This window comes from Carcharhinus amblyrhynchos, chromosome 1 (genome assembly GCF_965287045.1).
Source record: "Carcharhinus amblyrhynchos chromosome 1, sCarAmb.v2.hapA, whole genome shotgun sequence".
NCBI lineage: Eukaryota > Metazoa > Chordata > Chondrichthyes > Carcharhiniformes > Carcharhinidae > Carcharhinus > Carcharhinus amblyrhynchos.
In genome coordinates, this window is record NC_137324.1 from 5,169,187 (window position 1) to 5,188,414 (window position 19,228).

The 19,228-nt window shown below is 50.6% G+C and overlaps 2 protein-coding genes across 2 annotated transcripts in view; one reads left to right on the forward strand and one right to left on the reverse strand.

Moving 5' to 3' along the window:
* The window catches only part of idh3b (isocitrate dehydrogenase (NAD(+)) 3 non-catalytic subunit beta), a 30,286-nt gene extending 23,458 nt beyond the window's left edge, over window positions 1-6,828 (reverse strand). The window contains 2 exon segments of the mRNA XM_080189018.1: window positions 6,303-6,383; window positions 6,757-6,828. Coding sequence (XP_080045144.1) covers window positions 6,303-6,383; window positions 6,757-6,792 — 117 coding nt within the window. The 5' untranslated portion in view covers window positions 6,793-6,828.
* A 3,750-nt stretch (window positions 6,829-10,578) lies between these two features.
* LOC145343152 (WW domain-binding protein 1-like) lies at window positions 10,579-16,958 on the forward strand. Its single transcript, XM_080189152.1, has 4 exons — window positions 10,579-10,770; window positions 13,712-13,814; window positions 14,349-14,510; window positions 14,901-16,958. Exons 1-4 carry the CDS (start codon window positions 10,639-10,641, stop codon window positions 15,476-15,478), a joined length of 975 nt encoding a protein of 324 aa, XP_080045278.1. The 5' UTR covers window positions 10,579-10,638; the 3' UTR covers window positions 15,479-16,958.
* Window positions 16,959-19,228: the final 2,270 nt, after the last annotated feature.

Below are 19,228 nucleotides of genomic sequence, written 5' to 3' on the forward strand. Positions count from 1 at the left end.
GAGAGTAGCACATTCCAAGATTCTGCACCGCATTCTGAAGGCCGATCTGAAACTCGAGGCTGCTGCCACAAAGGTGAAAGGTCACTATCTAAGACCCTCTCGCCGTAGGATAGATCCAAGAAGCTGGAAACAAGGTAAAATCCCTGGGATTGTGTGTCACTGATGTGGAGATGCCGGTGTTGGCCTGGGGTAAACACAGCAAGAAGTCTGGTAAATCTTTTCTGTACCCTCTCTAAAGCATCCACATCCTTCTGGTAATGTGGCAACCAGAATTGAACAATATATCCCAAATTTGACCTAACTAACGTTAAACTCAATGCCCCAGCCGATGAAGGCAAGCGTGCTGTATGCCTTCTTGATGACCTTCTCCACCTGCGTTGCCACTTTCAGTGACCTGTGTACCTGTACACCCAGATCCCTTTGCTAATCAATACTCTGAAGGGTTCTGCCATTTACTGTATGTTTCCTATCTGTATTAGACCTTCCAAAATGCATTACCTCACATTGTTCTTTGAAGCATAACGTCCCTGCTTCTGTGATCAATTTCCCACGCAGTAAATGATAACATTCTATTAGCTTTCCCAATTATTTGCTGTACCTGCATACCAGCCGTTTGAGATTCACACACTAGGACACCCAGATCCCTCTGCACCTCAGCTCTGCAATCTCTCACCATTCAGATAACATGCTTCTAGTTTTTATTCTTCCTGCCAAAATTGACAATTTTGCACATTTCCACAAGATACTCCATTTTCCGTGTTTTGCCCAGTCACTTCACCTATCCTTGTAACTTTGTAGCTTCCTTATTTCCTCTTTGCAGTTTACTTTCCTACCTAACAGAGTTGAGGAGGAACTTCTTCACTCAAAGGGTGTGAATCTCTGGAATTCTCTGCCCGTTGAAGTGGTGGAGGCTGCCTCACTAAATATTTTTAAGTCACGGGTAGATAGGTTTTTGACAGACAGGGGAATTAAGGGTTATGGGGAGAAAGCGGGAAAGTGGAACTGATCCACTTCAGATCAGCCATGATCTTATTGAATGGTGGGGCAGGCTCGAAGGGCTAGGTGGCCTACTCCTGCTCCTATTTCTTACATTCTTATTAAGAAGTCTTGTTCGAACCTGTGCATGAAGATGTTGGCATATTGAGGTGCGACTTTTTGTCCCCATGGCTGTTCCGTGTGTCTGGATGAAGAACTGGTTACATAGAACACTACAGCACAAACAGGCCCTTCGGCCCACAAGTTGCACCAATCACGTCCATACCTACCAGGCCATAGAACAATCTGTAACTCCCAATCCCATTAAATCCCATATACTCATCCAGAAGTCTTTTAAAAGACCCCAGCGAGTTCACCTCTACCACCACCAACAGCAGCTGATTCCACTCACTCACCACCCTGAGTGAAAAGCTTACCCCTAACATCTCCTCTGTACTTGCTTCCCAGCACCTTAAACCTGTGTCCTCTCGTAGCAACCATTTCAGCCCTGGAAAATAACCTCCGAGAATCCACCCTATCTATTCCCCTCAACATTTTATAAACGTCTATCAGGTCGCCTCTCAACCTTCGTCTCTCCAGGGAGAACAGACCTAGCTCCCTCAACCTATCCTCATAAGGCATGCCTCCCAATCCGGGCAACATCCTTGCAAATCTCCTCTGCACCCTCTCAATAGCTTCCACATCCTTCCTGTAGTGAGGCAACCAGAACTGTGCACAGTACTCCAAATGGGGTCCAACAAGAGTCTTATAAAGTTATAGCATTACCTCCCGACTCCTAAACTCAATCCCTCGATTAACGAAGGCCAGTACACCATACGCCTTCTTGACCACATCCTCCACCTGCGGGGCCGATTTAAGAGTCCTATGGACCCGGACCCCAAGATCCTTCTGCTCCTCAACACTGCTAAGACTCCTACCCTTGATATTGTACTCCTTCATCCCATTGGTCCTGCCAAAATGGACCACTACACATTTATCCACGTTGAAGTCCATCTGCCACTTCTCCGCCCAGCCTTGCATCCTATCTATGTCACGCTGCAACTTCTGACATTCCTCCAGACTATACACAACACCACCAACGTTCGTATCGTTGGTGAACTTACTAATCCATCCCTCCACTTCCTCATCCAGGTCATTATGAAAATGACAAACAGCAAGGGTCCTAGAACAGATCCCTGGGACACTCCACTGGTAACTGACCTCCATGCAGAAAAAGACCCATCCACAACCACTCTCTGCCTTCTGCAGGCAAGCCAGTTCTGGATCCACAAAGCCCCTTGGATCCCATGCCTTCACACCTTCTCAAGAAGTCTTGCATGGGGGACCTTATCAAACGCCTTGCTGAAGTCCATGTAAACCACGTCCACCGCTCTTCCTTCGTCAATGTGTTCAGTCACATTTTCAAAGAACTCAACCAGGCTCGTAAGGCACGACCTGCCCTTGACAAAGCCGTGCTGACTATTTCTGATCATTCTAAACGCTCATAAATCTTGTCCCTCAGAATCCTCTACAGAATCCTGGTTGTTGAAGATGAAGACATTGTGGTCCAGGATGAAGTGGATGAGATGTAAAATTGCATCTGGAAACTGGCAGTTGTCGGCGTTGAGTTAAAAGGCAGTTGCAGCAATGCCATCATCGTGGGGGATGCTGGTGTAGAATGCCGAGACATCCATTGTGACGAGAAGTGCTCCCAGCTCGACTGCTCCATGTGTGCTGAGTTTCTGTGGCAAGTCTGTAGTGTCACAACAAAAGCTGGGGGTTCTTTGTACAATGGGTTTCAGGATGCCCTCAATGTAGCCAGAGAGGTTCTCACACAGGGTCCCATTGCCCAATACAATGGAACAACTGGGTGTGTTTGCCTTGGATATCTTTGGGAGGCAGCAGAGATCTCCAATGCGGGGACTATGTGGAATGAGAGCACGGACAGTGCTCTGAAGGTCCGGATCAAAAATCTTGATTAGTCTATTGAGTTCATGGGTGTGTTCTTTGGTCAGATCTGCAGGCAACTGTCTGTAGTGTTCTTCGTTGTTCAGTTGTCGGTACACTTCCTTGCAGTAATCTGTTCTGTTCAGTATGACGATGGCCCTTCCTTTGTCTGCTGATTTGATGACAATGTTGCGGTTGGCCTTGCATTGTGCTTGGGTGATGTTCAGGGCTGTCTTGTGAGTGCAGCTGATGAATCTGGTGTTGACGCACCTCCTGATAGCTTGGGCATACATGTCCAGTCGAGGGCAGCGGCCTTCCGGAGGAGTCCAATTGGATTCCTTCCTCTTAGGCTGCTGCACTGCAGATCTCTCTGTTGGCTGTTCTGGTTCATCGACTGTCTCATTGTGTTCGCTGTTGGCCTCTTGTGGTTTGTGGAAGAATTCCCGCAGCCTCATTCGCCTGATAAATTCCTCTGTGTCTGCTGCAAGACTGATGGGGTCCATTCTGGTGGTGGGGCAGAAATTCAGCCCTTGGCTGAGAACTTTGATTTCACTTGGTTGAAGTGTGTCGTCCGACAAGTTGACAATGGACCTCCCTGCGGTAGTGCTGTTTTCTACTGTGGTACCGGGGGAGGCTTGGTTGCTGCTGGTGGTGATGCTGAGTTTCTCAAGTTTCCTGTTCTTGGTGTGCATGTAGATGGCATAGTTCCTTTGTCTCGTCTGCTTGGCAGAGTTTCACAGCTGGTTTGTGTCCTGAGCGCAAGTCGAGAATATGGACTCTATCTTGGTTTCCAGGATGCAGCGTTTGCTATACAACAGTGTACGAGTGAGCCGATGTATGAGGTGTACAGAATAGGTCTCCATTTAAGGCAGAGATTAGGAAAAATCTATTCTCTCAGATGGCTGAGTATCTTTGGGGCGGCACGATAGCCCAGTGGTTAGCACTGCTGCTTTACAGCTCCAGGGTCCTGGGTTCGATTTCCGGCTCAGGTCACTGTCTGTGTGGAGTTTGCACATTCTCCCCGTGACTGCGTGGGTTTCCTCCGGGTACTCTGGTTTCCTCCCACAGTCCAAAGATGTGCGGGTTAGGTTGATTGGCCATGCTTAGAAATTGCCTCTTAGTGTCCAGGGATGCGTAGGTTAGAGGGATTAGTGGGTATAATATGTAGGGATATGGGGGTAGGGCCGAGGTGGGATTGTGTTCGGTGCAGACTCGATGGACCGAAGGGCCTCTTTCTGCACTGTAGCGTTCTATGATTCTTTGGAACTCTTTCTTAAAAGGCAGATGAAGCAGAGTCTTTGAATACTTTTAAGCCAGAGCGAGAGAAATGAGACTGAGAATCTGTGAACTGGCGTGACGACAATAATCTCTCCCTCAATGTCAGCAAATCAAAGGAAGTGGTCATTGACTTTGGGAAGTGTAGTGGAGAACATGCCCCTGTCTACATCAATGGGGATGAGTGGAAATGATCGCGGTTTCTAGGTGTCCAAATTACTAAAGTCTGTCCTAGTCCCTCCACACTGATGCTATAGTTAAGAAAGCTCACCAAGACTTCTACTTTCTCAGAAGACTAAGAAAATTCAGCACATCCACTATGACTCTCACCAACTTTTACAGATGCACCATAGAAAGCATTCTTTCCTGATGTATCACAGCTTGGTACGGGCTCCTGCTCTGTCCAAGACTGTAAAAAACTACAAAGAGTTGTGAATGTAGCCCAGTCGATCACTCAAACCAGCCTCTCATCCATTGACTGTCTACACTTTCTGCTGCCTCGGAAAAGCAGCCAGCATAATTAAGGACCCCACGCACCCGGACATTCTCTTTTCCACCTTCTTCCTTCAAGAAAAGGAAACAAAAGTCTGATGTCACGTACCAACTGACTCAAGAACAGCTTCTTCCCTGCTGCTGTCAGACTTTTGAATTATATTAAGTTGATCTTTCTCTCCACCCCAGCTATGACTGTAACACTACATCCTGCACACTCCCATTTCTTTGTCCATGAACGGTATGTTTTGTCTGTATAGCGCACAAGAAACAAATACTTGTCATTGTATGTTTATAACATAAGAAATGGCAGGAGTAGGCCATCTAACCCTTCGAGCCTGCCCCGCCATTCAATAAGATCATGGCTGATCTGTCATGTCTCAGTTCCACATTCCCGTCCTCTCCCAATAACCCTTAATCCCCTCGCTTATCAAAAACCCATCAACCCGCGTCTTAAAAATATTTAGCGAGGCAGCCTCCACCACTTCAACGGGCAGAGAATTCCAGAGATTCACCACCCTTTGAGTGAAGAAGTTCCTCCTCAACTCCGTTCTAAACCACCCCCCCTTTATCTTGAGGCTGTGCCCCCTAGTCCTACTGTCCTTTCTGAGCAGGAAGAGTCTCTCCACCTCTATCCTATCCATCCCATTCATCATCTTATAGGTCTCAATGAGATCTCCCCTCATTCTTCTAAACTCTAACGAGTACAAGCCTAGTTTATTCAGCCTCTCCGCATAGCTCAACCCCCTCAACTCCGGTATCAGCCTAGTAAACCTCCTCTGCACTCCCTCCAAGGCCAAAATATCCTTGCGTAAGTGCGGCGACCAAAACTGCACACAGTACTCCAGCTGTGGCCTCACCAGTGCCCTGTACAGCTGCAGCAAGACCTCCCTACTTTTATATTCAATCCCCCTCGCTATGAAGGCCAGCATCCCATTAGCCTTCCTGGCCACCTGCTGCACCTGCAGGCTGGGTTTTTGCGACTCATGCACAAGGACCCCGAGGTCCCTCTGCACCGTTGCCTGCTGCAGTTTTTTGCCACGTAAGTAATAGTCCTTCCTACCATTATTCCTACCAAAGTGGACCACCTCGCACTTGCCAACATTAAATTCCATTTGCCAGTTCCTGGCCCATTCGCCCAGCCTATCTAGATCCTTCTGCAGACTCTCCACACCCTCCGCGCAATTTGCCTTTCCACCAATCTTGGTGTCATCAGCAAATTTCGACACCCTGCACTCGGTTCCCCCCTCCAGATCATCTATATAAATGGTAAATAGTTGAGGACCCAGCACCGACCCCTGGGACACTCCACTAGTCACCAACCGCCAATCCGAATAGCACCCATTAACCCCCACTCTCTGCCTCCTATTTGACAACCAATCCTCTATCCACGCTTAACACCCTACCCCCAACTCCATGCCCCCTAACCTTCTATAATAACCTCTTGTGAGGTACCTTGTCAAACGCCTTCTGAAAGTGATAAGTGACAATAATAAATCAAATCAAATCAAATGACAAGGCACCTCATACTGCGTGCTACATATTGTACTAAAAGAAACTAAGCTGTATTTTATTTCTTGGAGGCAGGGAAGTTCCGCAAAAAGGTTTTTTACCTGGGGCTGTGGTGATGAGCTCAGTGAAGGGCTGGTCAGCAGAGCTCTCGAGGAGAGAACACTCTGTACAAAACTGAAATTCTGAAAAAGAGGAAATAAATTATTGACCAGAAAGTTGGGCTGACTGAGAGGGCCCTCACCAGTGTGTGTGTGTGTGTGCGCGCGTGCGCACACGTCTCAGGCGCGCGTCCCAGTCTGTGCGTGCTAGTGTGTGCACGCGTCCCGGTATGCGCGTGGCCGGGTGCGTCCCAGTATGCGCGCGCCCCAGTCCGTGCACGCGTGTGTCCCAGTGTGCGCTTTTCCCGGTATCCCCGCGCAGGGCTGTGGGCGCCCCGTTCCGGCGAGCGGTGTGCTCCTCAGCGTGCGTGTGTCCCGGTGTGTGTGTGTGGGTGTGTATCCCAGTCTGTGTGTCGCTGTCTAGGCCGCAGCCCGCATTGAATTTTTTTCCTCGAACCTTTGCTGAGGCTCCAATGACCCTGAGCGCCGCCATCACTGCGCACCAACTACTTCCGGAGTCACTGGCTGCTTCCAGGTGACTGACTGCCGAGGAGTGTGTGAGGATGACAAGCTGGTCCCCGCTGGTCACGGGGCTAAGCCGCTGATTGACCTCCTGACTGCAGCCCCCCCCCAACCTGGCCGGGCGCAGCAGTATTCTGCTGCCATGATTTCCTTCACATTGCATCAACCACGTTTAAAGTTCATATAATATTGGAATAAAACAGAAACTGTTGGAAATACTCGGCAGATCAGGCAAAACCTGTGGAGAGAGAAACAGAGTTAATATTTGAGTCGGCATGACTTTTGTTCAGTTTGAAAGAGGAGAAATGTCACAGATGTAGAGTTTTACAGCACAAAGAGACCCTTCAGCCCATCCTGTCCACACCCACCATCAAGCACCTATCTATTCGAATCCATTTTCCAGCACTTGCTCCATAGCTTTGTATGCAATAGCATTTCAAGTGCTCATCTAAATGCTCCTTAATTGTTGTGAGTGTTCCCGTCTCCAGCATCCTTTCAGACAGTGAGTTCTAGATTCCCACCACCCTCTGGATGAAGAGGTTTTTCCTCAAATTCCCTCTAAATCTCCAGCCCTTTGTCTTAAATCTCTGTCCCCTGGTTATTGACCACTCTACTAACGGGAAGTTTCTTCTGAGCTACCTTACCTATTTGCCTCATAATTTTGAATACCTCAGTGAGGTCCCCCTAAGTCTTCTCTGCTCTGAGGAAACCAACCCTAGCCCAATGAGCCTGTCTTCAAAGCTGAAATGTTCCAATCCAGGCAACATTCTGGTGAATCTCCTCTGCACCCTTTCTATCACATCCTTCCGATAATGTGCTGACCAGAACTGCACACAGTGCTCTAGCTATGGCTTAGCAAGCATGTTATATAGCTACATCATAAGAAATAGGAGCAGGAGTAGGCCATCTAGCCCTTCAAGCCTGCCCCACCATTCAATAAAATCATGGCTGATCTTAAGTGGATCAGTTCCACTTTCCCGCTTTCTCCCCATAACCCTTAATTCCCCTGTCTATCAGAAATCTATCTACCCGTGACTTAAAAATATTCAGCGAGGTAGCCTCCACCACTTCAACGGGCAGAGAATTCTAGAGATTCACCACCTCCTCAACTCTGATCTAAACTGCACCCCCCCCCTTGCCCTCTAGTCCTGCTATCCCTTCTAAGAGGGAAGAATCTCTCTACCTCTACCCTATCTATCCCCTTCATAATCTTATACGTCTCTAAAAGATCCCCACTCATCCTTCTAAACTCCAATGAGTACAGACCCAGTCTATTTAGTCTCTCTTCATAGGCTAGCCCCCTCATCTCCGGTATCAGCCTAGTGAACCTTCTCTGCACTCACTCCAAGGCCAATATATCCTTCTGCAAGTGCAGCGACCAAAACTGCACACAGTACTCCAGCAGTGGCCTCACCAGTACCCTGTACAGTTGCAGCAAGACCTCCCTGCTTTTATATTCTATCCCCCTCGCTATAAAGGCCAACATTCCATTCACCTTCTTGATCACCTGCTGCACCTGCAGACTGGGTTTTTGCGACTCGTGCACAAGGACCCCCAGGTCCCTCTGCACCGTAGCATGCTGCAGCTTTTTGCCTTTTAAATAATAATCCCTCCTATTATTATTGCTGCCAAAGTGGATAACCTCACACTTGCTAACATTATACTCCATCTGCCAGGTCCTCATCCACTCGCTCAGCCTATCCAGATCTCTCTGCAGACTTTCCACACCCTCCACACAATTTGCTTTTCCACTCATCTTTGTGTCATTAGCAAATTTCATCACCCTACACTCAGCCCCCTCCTCCAGGACATCTATATAAATGGTAAACAGTTGAGGCCCCAGCGCCGATCCCTGTGGCACTCCACTCGTCACCAACTGCCAACCAGAATAGCACCCATTGGTACCAACTCTCTGCTTCCTATTAGACAGCCAATCCTCTATCCACGCTAACACCTTACCCCCAACTCCATGCAACCTAACCTTCTGAAGCAACCTTTTGTGAGATACCTTATCAAATGCCTTCTGGAAATCTGAAAACACCACATCCACCGGTTCCCCTCTGTCTACCACACTAGTCACATCCTCATAGAAATCCAATAAATTCGTTAAACACGACTTCCCCTTAACAAATCCGTGCTGCGTCTGCTCGATCAAACCATTCTTTTCTCAGTGTCTTGCTATTTCTTCTTTGATGACGGATTCTAGCAATTTTCCAACTAGTTTCCAACTGGTTAGTTAGACTAACCAGCCGATAATTCCCTGCCTTTTGTCTGCTACCTTTTTTAAACAATTGTGTAACATTAGCCGTTTTCCAATCTTCCGGCACTTTCCCGGAGTCCAGTGAATTTTGATAAATAATCACTAAAGCATCCGTTATCACCTCTGCCATTTCTTTCAGAACCCTGGGATGCATTCCATCCGGTCCTGGGGACTTGTCCACCTTCAGTCCCGTTAGTCTATCAAGCACTACCTCTCTAGTGACAGTAATCGCATTCAGGCCCTCAACTCCTACGATCCTTCTATCTTTAATATCTTTAATAAACTTCATTCCTCTAGCAATGAAGGACAAAATTCCATTTGCCTTCTTAATTACCTGCTGCAGTTGCATACCAACTCCTTGAGATTCCTGCACAAGGACACCCAGGTCCCTCTGCACAGCAGCATGCTGCAACTTTTTACCATTTAAATAATAGTCCATTTTGCTGTTATTCCTACCAAAATGGATGACCTTATATTTCACAATTGTACTCCATTTACCAGAATGTTTCCCACTCACTTAGACTATCTACATCTCTTTGCAGACTTTCAGTGTCCTCTGCACACTTTGCTGTGCCACTCATCTTAGTGTCATCTGCGAATTTTGACACACTACACTTGGTCCCCAACTCCAAATCATCTGTGTAAATCATAAACAATTATGGTCCCAACACTGATCCCTGAGGCTCACCACTAGTCACTGATCGCCAACCTGAAAAACACCCATTTAACCCCACTCTTTGCTTTCTGTTAGTTAACCAATTCTCTATCCATGCTAATACATTACCCATAACACTGTGCACCTTTATCTTATGTAGCAGTCTTTGCTGCAGCACCTTGTCAAATGTCCACACTGGGTTTTGGCCACCATCACTGAGAGTAGTTTTAAATTCCAGATATATTTATGAATTGGATTTAAATTCGACCTGTTGTCAAGGCGGGATTTGAACCCTTGTCTCCAGAGCATTAAGCTTGGTCTCCTGGTTATCAGTCGAGTGAGATTGCCTCCTGGTCTGGGTGGTGACAGTAAAGGTGGCAGCTGGTGATGCCAGGGAATACCCCGTGTGACCAGGCCCTCGGGCAACGCAATGCCAGGGCCCAGGGAAGGGGCAGAGGAGGCCATTGGGCCCATCCTGCCTGTGCCAGCCTTCCTTCCATGGGCCCGCCCCCATGCGCTGCCGGGATTGGTTGAGGCAGATTACTGTTGTCAAGGCTCAAAGCAATCACTACCTGAGTATCTCATCCAATCAGCGAATGGGAAGGTGATACTCATCACGGATTGGTGAAACCAGCTGTCACTCAGAATACTCCCTCTCTTATTGGTTAAAGCAGCCATCAATCAGCGACTCCATGATGTTACTGGCTCTAATCAACAGCCAATGGCCGTAGATCAGTTGTGATTGGTCTGTGCTGCTGTCAATCACAGGCAGCCAGTGAATCCTGCCCTGTGATTGGTCCCTCGGACTGTCAGTTAGGGATGTGGGCGGGGATTTGGCCCCGGAGCCGAGGGAAGGAGCCGCCTCTCGGCCGCCGGTGGTGGACAGCAGCGGCTCGGAGGCGATGGATGGTGGCCGGAGCCTGTCGGCTGGGCCGCGGGCCGAGCCCCAGCGGCGGGAGCCCGGCTTCGCGCACCGGAACCTGACAGCGGAGAACCGGAGCCCGGGCCCGAGGGCCGCTCCCTTCAGCCAACAGGTAAAGAGCGGCCGGGGGGGTGGAGGGAGTCGCGGGGGGAGGGAGGGAGGGAGGACAGAGCGAGCCTGGGGGGTGGGGGGAAGAGAAGAGAGAGCCTGGTTGCGGTGGGAGAAGAGAGAGCCCAGAGGGGTCCGGGAGGAGGAGGAGGAGGAGGAGAGAGAGAGAGAGCCGGGGGGGGGGGGGGGAGAGAGAGAGAGCCGGGGGGGGGGGGGGGGGGGAGAGAGAGAGCCGGGGGCGGGGGGGGGGGGGGGGGAAGAGAGAGAGCCGGGGGCGGGGGGGGGGCGGGGGAAGAGAGAGAGCCGGGGGCGGGGGGGGGGGGGGGGGGGGGGAAGAGAGAGAGCCGGGGGCGGGGGGGGGGGGGGGGGGGGGAAGAGAGAGAGCCGGGGGCGGGGGGGGGGGGGGGGGGGAGGAGAGAGAGCCGGGGGCGGGGGGGGGGGGGGGGGGAGGAGAGAGAGCCGGGGGCGGGGGGGGGGGGGGGGGGGGAGGAGAGAGAGCCGGGGGCGGGGGGGGGGGGGGGAGAGAGAGAGCCGGGGGGGGGGGGGGGGGAGGAGAGAGAGAGCGAGCCGGGGGGGGGGGGGAGAGAGAGAGACCGAGCCGGGGGGGGGGGGGGGGGGGGGGGAGAGAGAGAGCGGGGGGGGGGGGGGGAGAGAGAGAGCGAGCCGGGGGGGGGGGGGGGGGGGGAAGAAAGAGAGCCGGGGGGGGGGGGGGGGGAAGAAAGAGAGCCGGGGGGGGGGGGGGGGGAGAAAGAGAGCCGGGGGGGGGGGGGAGAGAGAGAGAGCGAGCCGGGGGGGGGGGGGGGGGTAGAAAGAGAGCCGGGGGGGGGGGGGGGGAGAGAGAGAGAGCGAGCCGGGGGGGGGGGGGGGGGGGAGAGAGAGAGAGAGCGAGCCGGGGGGGGGGGGGGGAGAGAGAGAGAGAGAGAGCCGGGGGGGGTGGGGGGGAGAGGAGAGGGAGAGAGAGAGAGCCGGGGGGGGGGGGGGGGAGAGAGGAGAGAGAGAGAGAAAGAGCCGGGGGGGGTGGGGGGAGAGGAGAGAGAGAGAAAGAGCCAGGGGGGGCGGGGGGGAGAGGAGAGAGAGAGAGAGAGCCCGGGGCGGGGGGAGGGGGGGGAGAGGAGAGAGAGAGAGAGCCCGGGGAGGGGGGGGGGAGAGGAGAGAGAGAGAGAGAGAGCCCGGGGAGGGGGGGGAGAGAGAGCCCGGGGAGGGGGGGGGAGAGAGAGCCCGGGGAGGGGGGAGAGAGAGCCCGGGGAGGGGGGGGAGAGAGAGCCCGGGGAGGGGGGGGAGAGAGAGCCCGGGGAGGGGGGGGGAGAGGAGAGAGAGAGAGAGAGAGCCCGGGGAGGGGGGGGGAGAGAGAGCCCGGGGAGGGGGGGGGAGAGGAGAGAGAGAGCCCGGGGAGGGGGGGGGAGAGGAGAGGGAGGGGGGGGGAGAGGAGAGAGAGAGCCCGGGGAGGGGGGGGAGAGAGAGCCCGGGGGAGGGGGGGGGAGAGGAGAGAGAGCCCGGGGTGGGGGGGGGAGGAGAGGAGAGAAAGCCCGGGGAGGTGGGGGGAGAGGAGAGAGAGCCCGGGGGGGGGGAGGAGAGAGAGAGAACGAGCCCGGGGGGGGGGGAGGAGAGAGAGAGAGAACGAGCCCAGGTGGGGGGGGAGGAGAGGAGAGAACGAGCCCGGGGGAGTAGAACGGAGAGGGAGAGCCCGGGGGGGGGGGGGGGGGGGGGAAGGGGTGGCAGTGGGGGAGGGGTGGGGGGAGAGGAGGCAGTGGGGGAGGGGTGGGGGGAGAGGAGGGATGGCAGTGGGGGAGGCGTGGGGGGAGAGGAGGGATGGCAGTGGGGGAGGCGGGGGGCGGAGAGAGACTTACCAGTTGAACCCGTGTCAATGTGGGTTTCCTCCGGGTGCTCTGGTTTGTTCCCCCAGTCCAAAAGATGTCCGTGTTAGGCTGCATTGGCCGTGCTAAATTCTCCCTCAGTGTACCCGAACAAGCGCCGGAGTGTGGCGACTGGGGGATTTCCCAATAACTTCATTGCAGTGTTAATGTAAGCCTACTTGTGACACTAGTAAATAAACTTCAACTGGCAGTGTGTATTTGCTGGTTGGGCCTGGAAGTGTAGACAGGAGTCAGTTGGTGGGAGGCTGGTTGGTTTGATTGATGGACTGGACTTCGTTCCTGGCCCTTTTATAGTTCCTTGTGGTCTTGGGCAGAGCAGGAGCCCATACCAAGCTCTGATACAACCAGAAAGAATGCTTTCTATGGTGCATCTGTAAAAGTTGGTGAGAATCATAGCTGACATGCCAATTTTCTTTGCCTCCTGAGAAAGTAGAGGCATTGGTGGGCTTTCTTAACCATAGTGTCGGCATGGGGGGACCAGGACAGGTTGTTGGTGACCTGGACGCCTAAAAACTTGAAACTCACAACCCTTTCTGTTTTGTCCTCATTGATGTAGACAGGGGCATGCTCTCCACTATGCTTCCTGAAGTTGATGACCATCTCCTTCATGTTGTTGAGTTTTATCAGATTTATTATTATTGTTACGTGTATTTACATGTATTAACATGTGCCTAACAACCATTGACTCCGTCTACACTTCCCACTACCTCAGCAAAGTAGCCAGCATAATTAAGGACCCCACACACCCTGGACATTCTCTCTTCCACCTTCTTCTGTAGGGAAAAAGATACAAAAGTCGGAGGACATGTACCAACCGATTCAAGAACAGCTTCTTCCCTACTGCTGTCAGACTTTTGAATGGACTTACCTTGCATTAAGCTCATCTTTCTCTACACCCTAGCTATGACTGTAACATTACATTCTGCACTCTTGTTTCCTTCTCTGTGAACAGTGTGCTTTGTCTGTATGGCGCGCAAGAAACAATACTTTTCACTGTTATGCTAATACATGTGACAATAAATCAAACACAGCACTTTCAGTCATCAGTCTTTATCTCTGTCTTGTTTATAGGTGAGAGCTCTGTGCCCCGGAGTCAATAACCAACGCTACTGGTGTGAAACTGGCCACTGCTGCGGAGAGACTGGCTGCTGCACCTATTTTTACGAGCTGTGGTGTGAGTAAATGGCAAGACCCGGTCTCATAGTCTCAGTAAATCAGGCTGCCATTATAGCAAAGCAGCGGATTCAAGCAAGAATTTGCATGCAGAGCGGGGGTGTTCAGGGGAGTTGGGCTTGTGTGCGTGGAGTGGGACAGCACAGGGTGGTGGGGAAGGGTGCAGGGGGGTTGGAGTAGGGAGGGCACAGGGTGGTGGTGAAGGGTGTGAGGGGAAGTTGAAGTGGGAAAGGTGGGGGTGGGTTGCAGTGGATGGGTGCAGGGGCATTGGAGCAGTAGGGCACAGTGGGAGGGAAGGGCGCAGGGGGTTGCAGGGGGATTGGAATGGCAGCGCCCAGGAGGGTGGGGGCGCTTGGAGTGGGACAGCACAGGGTGGTAGGGAAGGGTGTTGAGTTGGAGCGGGAGGGTGCAGGGTGGGGGCATGGACAGTGCAAGGGTGGAGTGTGGGGGTTGCAGGATGGGGGCAGTGGGTGGCCACGTTACTGTGTTCTCCTTGGCTGTGTGTTGCCTGACATTACGCTGTGTCCCCTCACAGGGTTCTGGCTTCTCTGGACTCTCCTCATCCTCTTCAGCTGTTGTTGTGCTTATCGCCATCGCAGAACCAAACTGCGCCTCCAACAACAGCAACGGCAACAGGAGATTAACCTCATTGCCTACCATGGAGCCTGTAATTACCCTGGCTCACCCCTCGACCAGAGTGAGTACAAATATCTGCAGCACCCCCAGGGACTTCATCCTCCCCTTCCCTGAATCTCCCCACCCTTGCCTGGATCTCCCCCCTCCCCGCTCAACTCTCCTCCCTCTGCCTCCCCTGTTCCCCCACCCCCATTCCTCCCACATTCACTCATTTGGCTGGATGGCTGGTGAGTGATGCAGAGCAATGCTGACGGTTTGGTTCCTGTACTGGCTGAGGTTATTCCTGAAGATACTGCCTTGCCTGTAGTGTGGTGATCCTCAGGTTAATTCATCACCAGTCAGTGTCTATAATCATCTGGGATTATAGCAACTTTATCTATTATCTTACTAATACATAATGAGCTGTGAGTTAATGCCTAACAACTCATACATTTTTCAATCATGTCCTCAGGACTCCTGGCTTCTTTCAAGCTTCCTGCGTACGAGGAGGTGTCAGCCCAGCCCAGCACTCCTCCCCCATCTTACACTTCAATCCAATGCCAAGGGACCAGGGTTGAGCTGAGCCCTTCACTCAGCTCCAATAACTGCACCAGCTGTTCTTGTAGCTCCAGCTCTCCCAACAGCAGCTCCATCTCTCCCAACAGCAGCTCCATCTCTGACGCCAGCACCCCCAGTGACTCCGAGCCGGGATCCCCGCTCTCCAGTTCCAGTCATGCTGCTGAAGATATCAGTGCCACTGTGTCACAAGCAGCTCTGTCCGGTTCCGAGGTGGAGGTGGAAGAGGAGGAGGAGGACGAAACACGCTCCAGGCACCGCCGTCTCACCGGGGACTCTGGGATCGATGTGTGCCGTTGCCTTGTTCATGGAGATGACAATGAGGACTGCGCTGAGGAGACTGAGAGCTTCCTGCATGACAGACCAGGCTGCGGAGGAGAGCTGCACACTGCCCTGCTCCAGCCTGCTGATTCTGCCAGTCTCTGCTCCTGCCAGCATCCTGAGGAGACCCTGACTCCCATCCTTCCCGTCTGAGGGGCAAATCCAAAAGATTGGGAAGCCTGACAGTGCATTTAAACAAGAGACCAGAATCCTGGGGCTATGGGACCAAGGAGATAGTCACTGAGCCTCTTCAGTCGCAGATTAGAATGAGGTGCTATAGGAGGTCTGTCAATATTACTCCATATTGGAACTATTTATAATCTACAGCCATTCTCGAGTGCTCGACTGCAAAGGAAACCATTGAACCTTGGTGCACGCTCCCACCCTTGGGCAGCTCCTGTCTGCAAGTCTGTATCTCTTTCCCTTGGTCTCATCTGCCTCTGCCTGAAATTCTCGTGTTGCTGTTTCAGATTAATGATCACTGTTCTCTCACCTCTCCTGCTGTCATGATTCAGATCGTTTCCTGCGCTTGAGGGCTCTTGTCCAACTTCAGTGTGGGTTATTCAAGCTCCTGTTGATGTTGGTGATTTAACTGGGGAAGCTTATGTTTACACTCTCTGGTAGAAAGTGAAGTCGGTGGGAGGAGGTGAGGATTGGTCTGGATAATCACCGTTTGCAAACTCAGATCAAGAAGTAATTGATTAATTGGAGATTGTGTGAGATAATTAAGAGTTTTTGATAACCAACTATCATGGATCGCAATGGATTCCCACACTGAGTCCAAGGAGCCTGGCGCAGAGTTAGTAGTGGAGGGAGAGTCGTTGATGTTGGATGAGAATGTTGCTGCTTCAGTTAGAATCTCTTGTTGCAACTTCCGTCTGTTGTACTATAAACCTCTTCCAGTCTCAGGGTTTGTCGTGATAGGAAAATGAAAGTATTGGAAAAACTGCACATCGCTCTCCCTCTCTGAATCAGTCTCCTGGATACGACACTGTCATTAGTTTTAAGAGAGGTAAATAAATGGATAAAGAAAATTTTACTAATTAGAATCTTACAGCACTGATGGAAGTCATTTGGTCCATTATGTCTGCTGGCTCTTTAAAAGAGCTGTTGAACTGGTCCTGACAAAATACTCTTAGACAGTGAGTTGTTATTGGTCTGGAATGTGCTGCCTGGAAGGGTGCTGGAAGAGGATTTGTTAATAAGAAATATTCGAAGGAAAACAAAATTACACAACTATGTGGAAAAGAGCAAAATTGATTGGACATCACCACCAGAGTTAGTACAGGCACAATGGATCAAATGTTCTCCTTCAGTGTTCTATCATTCTATGGAATTTTCCTTTTACAATGTTTTTATTGATCTATTTCTGTTCTGTTGCTGGAAACTCTGCTGACTGGGGGTTTGTCAGGAATACCAGCCCAGCTTTCTTTTTGCTTTCTGATCTAATTTCCTTGATGTTCTGTTTGTGGCCGACCCTTTAACACATTCAGCATTGAGGGGTGGGCAATAACTGAAGCCTTGCCAGTGTCGTCAAGGTCACAGAGTGAAGGACTTGCATTGCTGTAGCGCCTTTCATGATCTCAGGATGCCTAAACCGCTTCACAGCCAATAAAGTACTTTTGAAATATAATCATTGTTGTTTAGAAAAGTGAGAGGGAACGTGAGCACAGCAAGATCCAACAATGTCACAGGGACTTGATCTGTTTAGCTGAACTTTGTGGAGGACTCTTTTTTACTAATTGTCCCCTTATCTTTTATATCTGCCTCAACAGCAGTGCTGTACTCCCTCAGTACTGCATCACAATGTCAGCCTAGTCTCTGCAGTGGGACAGCTGACAAAAAATAGTTAGGAGACTTGAATATTCATACCAAAATGTGCCTGCCCGTTGCTGTGTGGTTAACTGAGGTGCAGCCAACAGATACTCTGAATCGTATGGTGTAGAAGGAGGCCATTTGGCCCATCAAGCCTTCACTGACAACAATCGCCAAGCCCTCTTCCTGCAATCCCTACACATGCCCCTGAACTAAGGAGCAATTTATCATGGCCAATCAATCTAACCTGCACATCTTCGGCGTGTGGGAGGAAACCAGAGCAAACCCATACAGAATGGGGAGAACGTGCAAACTCTACACTGACAGTGACCCAAGGTGGGAATCGAACCCAGGTCCCTGGTGCTGTAGGCAGCAGTGCTAACCACTGTGCCATCCTAAAGAACAATTTGGTTTTCTCATAGGTAAAAGTGAACAAAATGATGACTCAAGCTGTAACTTGAGGTGCTTATCTTCCACCCATTCCTCCTCGCACACTCCCTCTCTTCCCACTTCAGAAACCTGCAGAACAAATGCTGTGGTCCATGTGGTGCAGGTATGAGTTCAGCTTTACAGTGTGAACGGTCCATTAGGGGTCCTGGATCCAAGACTCTGATGCGGAGGAGGAGTTACAGAACAAGCAAACTTAGAAGTCATTTTAGGCTCAACGCTATTTCTGTTTCTCTTTCCACAGATGCTGCCAGTGCTACTGAGTTTTCCAATATTTTCTGTTTTTATTACAGCAGAAGGGCACTTCGTTTCTCTTCTGTCAGTGGGGACACCCCAACGACTCCAAAAACCATTTCGCCAGAATGCTACTGAAGCTAAATAGGGTTGTATCAGTGAGTGAAATTGTTTTTTCTGAGTACAAAAGGTGAGCTGATTAAGGATTTAATAGTCCACTAGAAATGGGAGTATTTACAAAGTACTTCGCTGAAAGGGGTTACAACAGACTAAGGGGAAATGGTGCAGGGCTTTATAAGGATGGGTTTCAGAGGACTGGAGTTTCCATCTTTATATAGGAGCTAATCCAGCTAACACTCCAGTTAACTCGTTAAAGATAATTCGATAGAAAAAAAACGAGTAGCTGTATTCCAAAGGGCTAATCGTACTCCATCAAGCTCTCAATTCTGAGGTAGCAGGTGTGGCTGATGTAATGAAATGCAATTATTTCTTTCGGGAAGTCTTTGAAATATTACACCAAAATTATAAGATGAATGAATGTGGAATTAGAGGGATATCAAGTAACTGGGTAAGTTAGAGGAGAGTTGGAGTTCAGGCATGTGGGGTAGTGTGGGCCTCAGTTTAGTTGTGATTATTTCTGCTTAAAATGATAAAGGGATTGGACAGAGGAGAATGAGTAAATAGCAGTTATTGTTTGAGTGGAGGGTAAATCCTAATTGCCTGTAGTAATTTTCACGTTAACATGAACAGGAAGAGAGACACAAGAAAGATGGGCATTAAAGAGCATTGGTTCAGTTGTGCAGGCCTCAATGCTGATGCCCTTCATACCAGACAACATCCTGGTAAATCTTTTCTGTACCCTCTCCAAAGCTTTTACATCCTTCTGGCAGTGTGGTGACCAGAAATGAACTATATTCCAAGTGCGGCCTAACTGAGGTCCTATAAAGCTGTAACGTGATTTGCCAATTTTTAAACTCAGTGCCCTGGCTGATGAAGGCAAACATGCCATATGCCTTCTTGACTACCTTCTCCACCTGCATTGCCACTTTGTGACCTGTATACATGGACACCCAGATCCCTTTGTCTATCAATACTCTTAAGGGTTATTACCATTTACTGTATATTTGCTATTTACTGTATGTTTCCTATCTATTAGACCTTCCAAGATGCATAACCTCACATTTGTCCGGATGAAACCCCTTTGCCCAAGTCTCCAACCGATCTATATCCTGCTGTATCCTCTGATGATACTCATCACTATCTGCAAATCCACCAACCTTGATATCGTCTGCAAACTTACTAATCAATCCAGTTACATTTTCCTCAACCATTCATATTATATATATATATATTACAAACAAGAAAGGTCCCAGCACTGATCCCTGAAGAACACCACTTGTCACAACC

What these genes read in the sequence shown, in the direction of transcription:
- LOC145343152 (XM_080189152.1), top strand. Translation starts at nt 10,639, where the DNA reads ATGGATGGTGGCCGGAGCCTGTCGGCTGGGCCGCGGGCCGAGCCCCAG. An exon ending in CTATTTTTACGAGCTGTGGT is followed by an intron (nt 13,815 to 14,348) that starts GTGAGTAAATGG and finishes GTCCCCTCACAG; the next exon opens with GGTTCTGGCTTCTCTGGACT. An exon ending in TGGCTCACCCCTCGACCAGA is followed by an intron (nt 14,511 to 14,900) that starts GTGAGTACAAAT and finishes TCATGTCCTCAG; the next exon opens with GACTCCTGGCTTCTTTCAAG.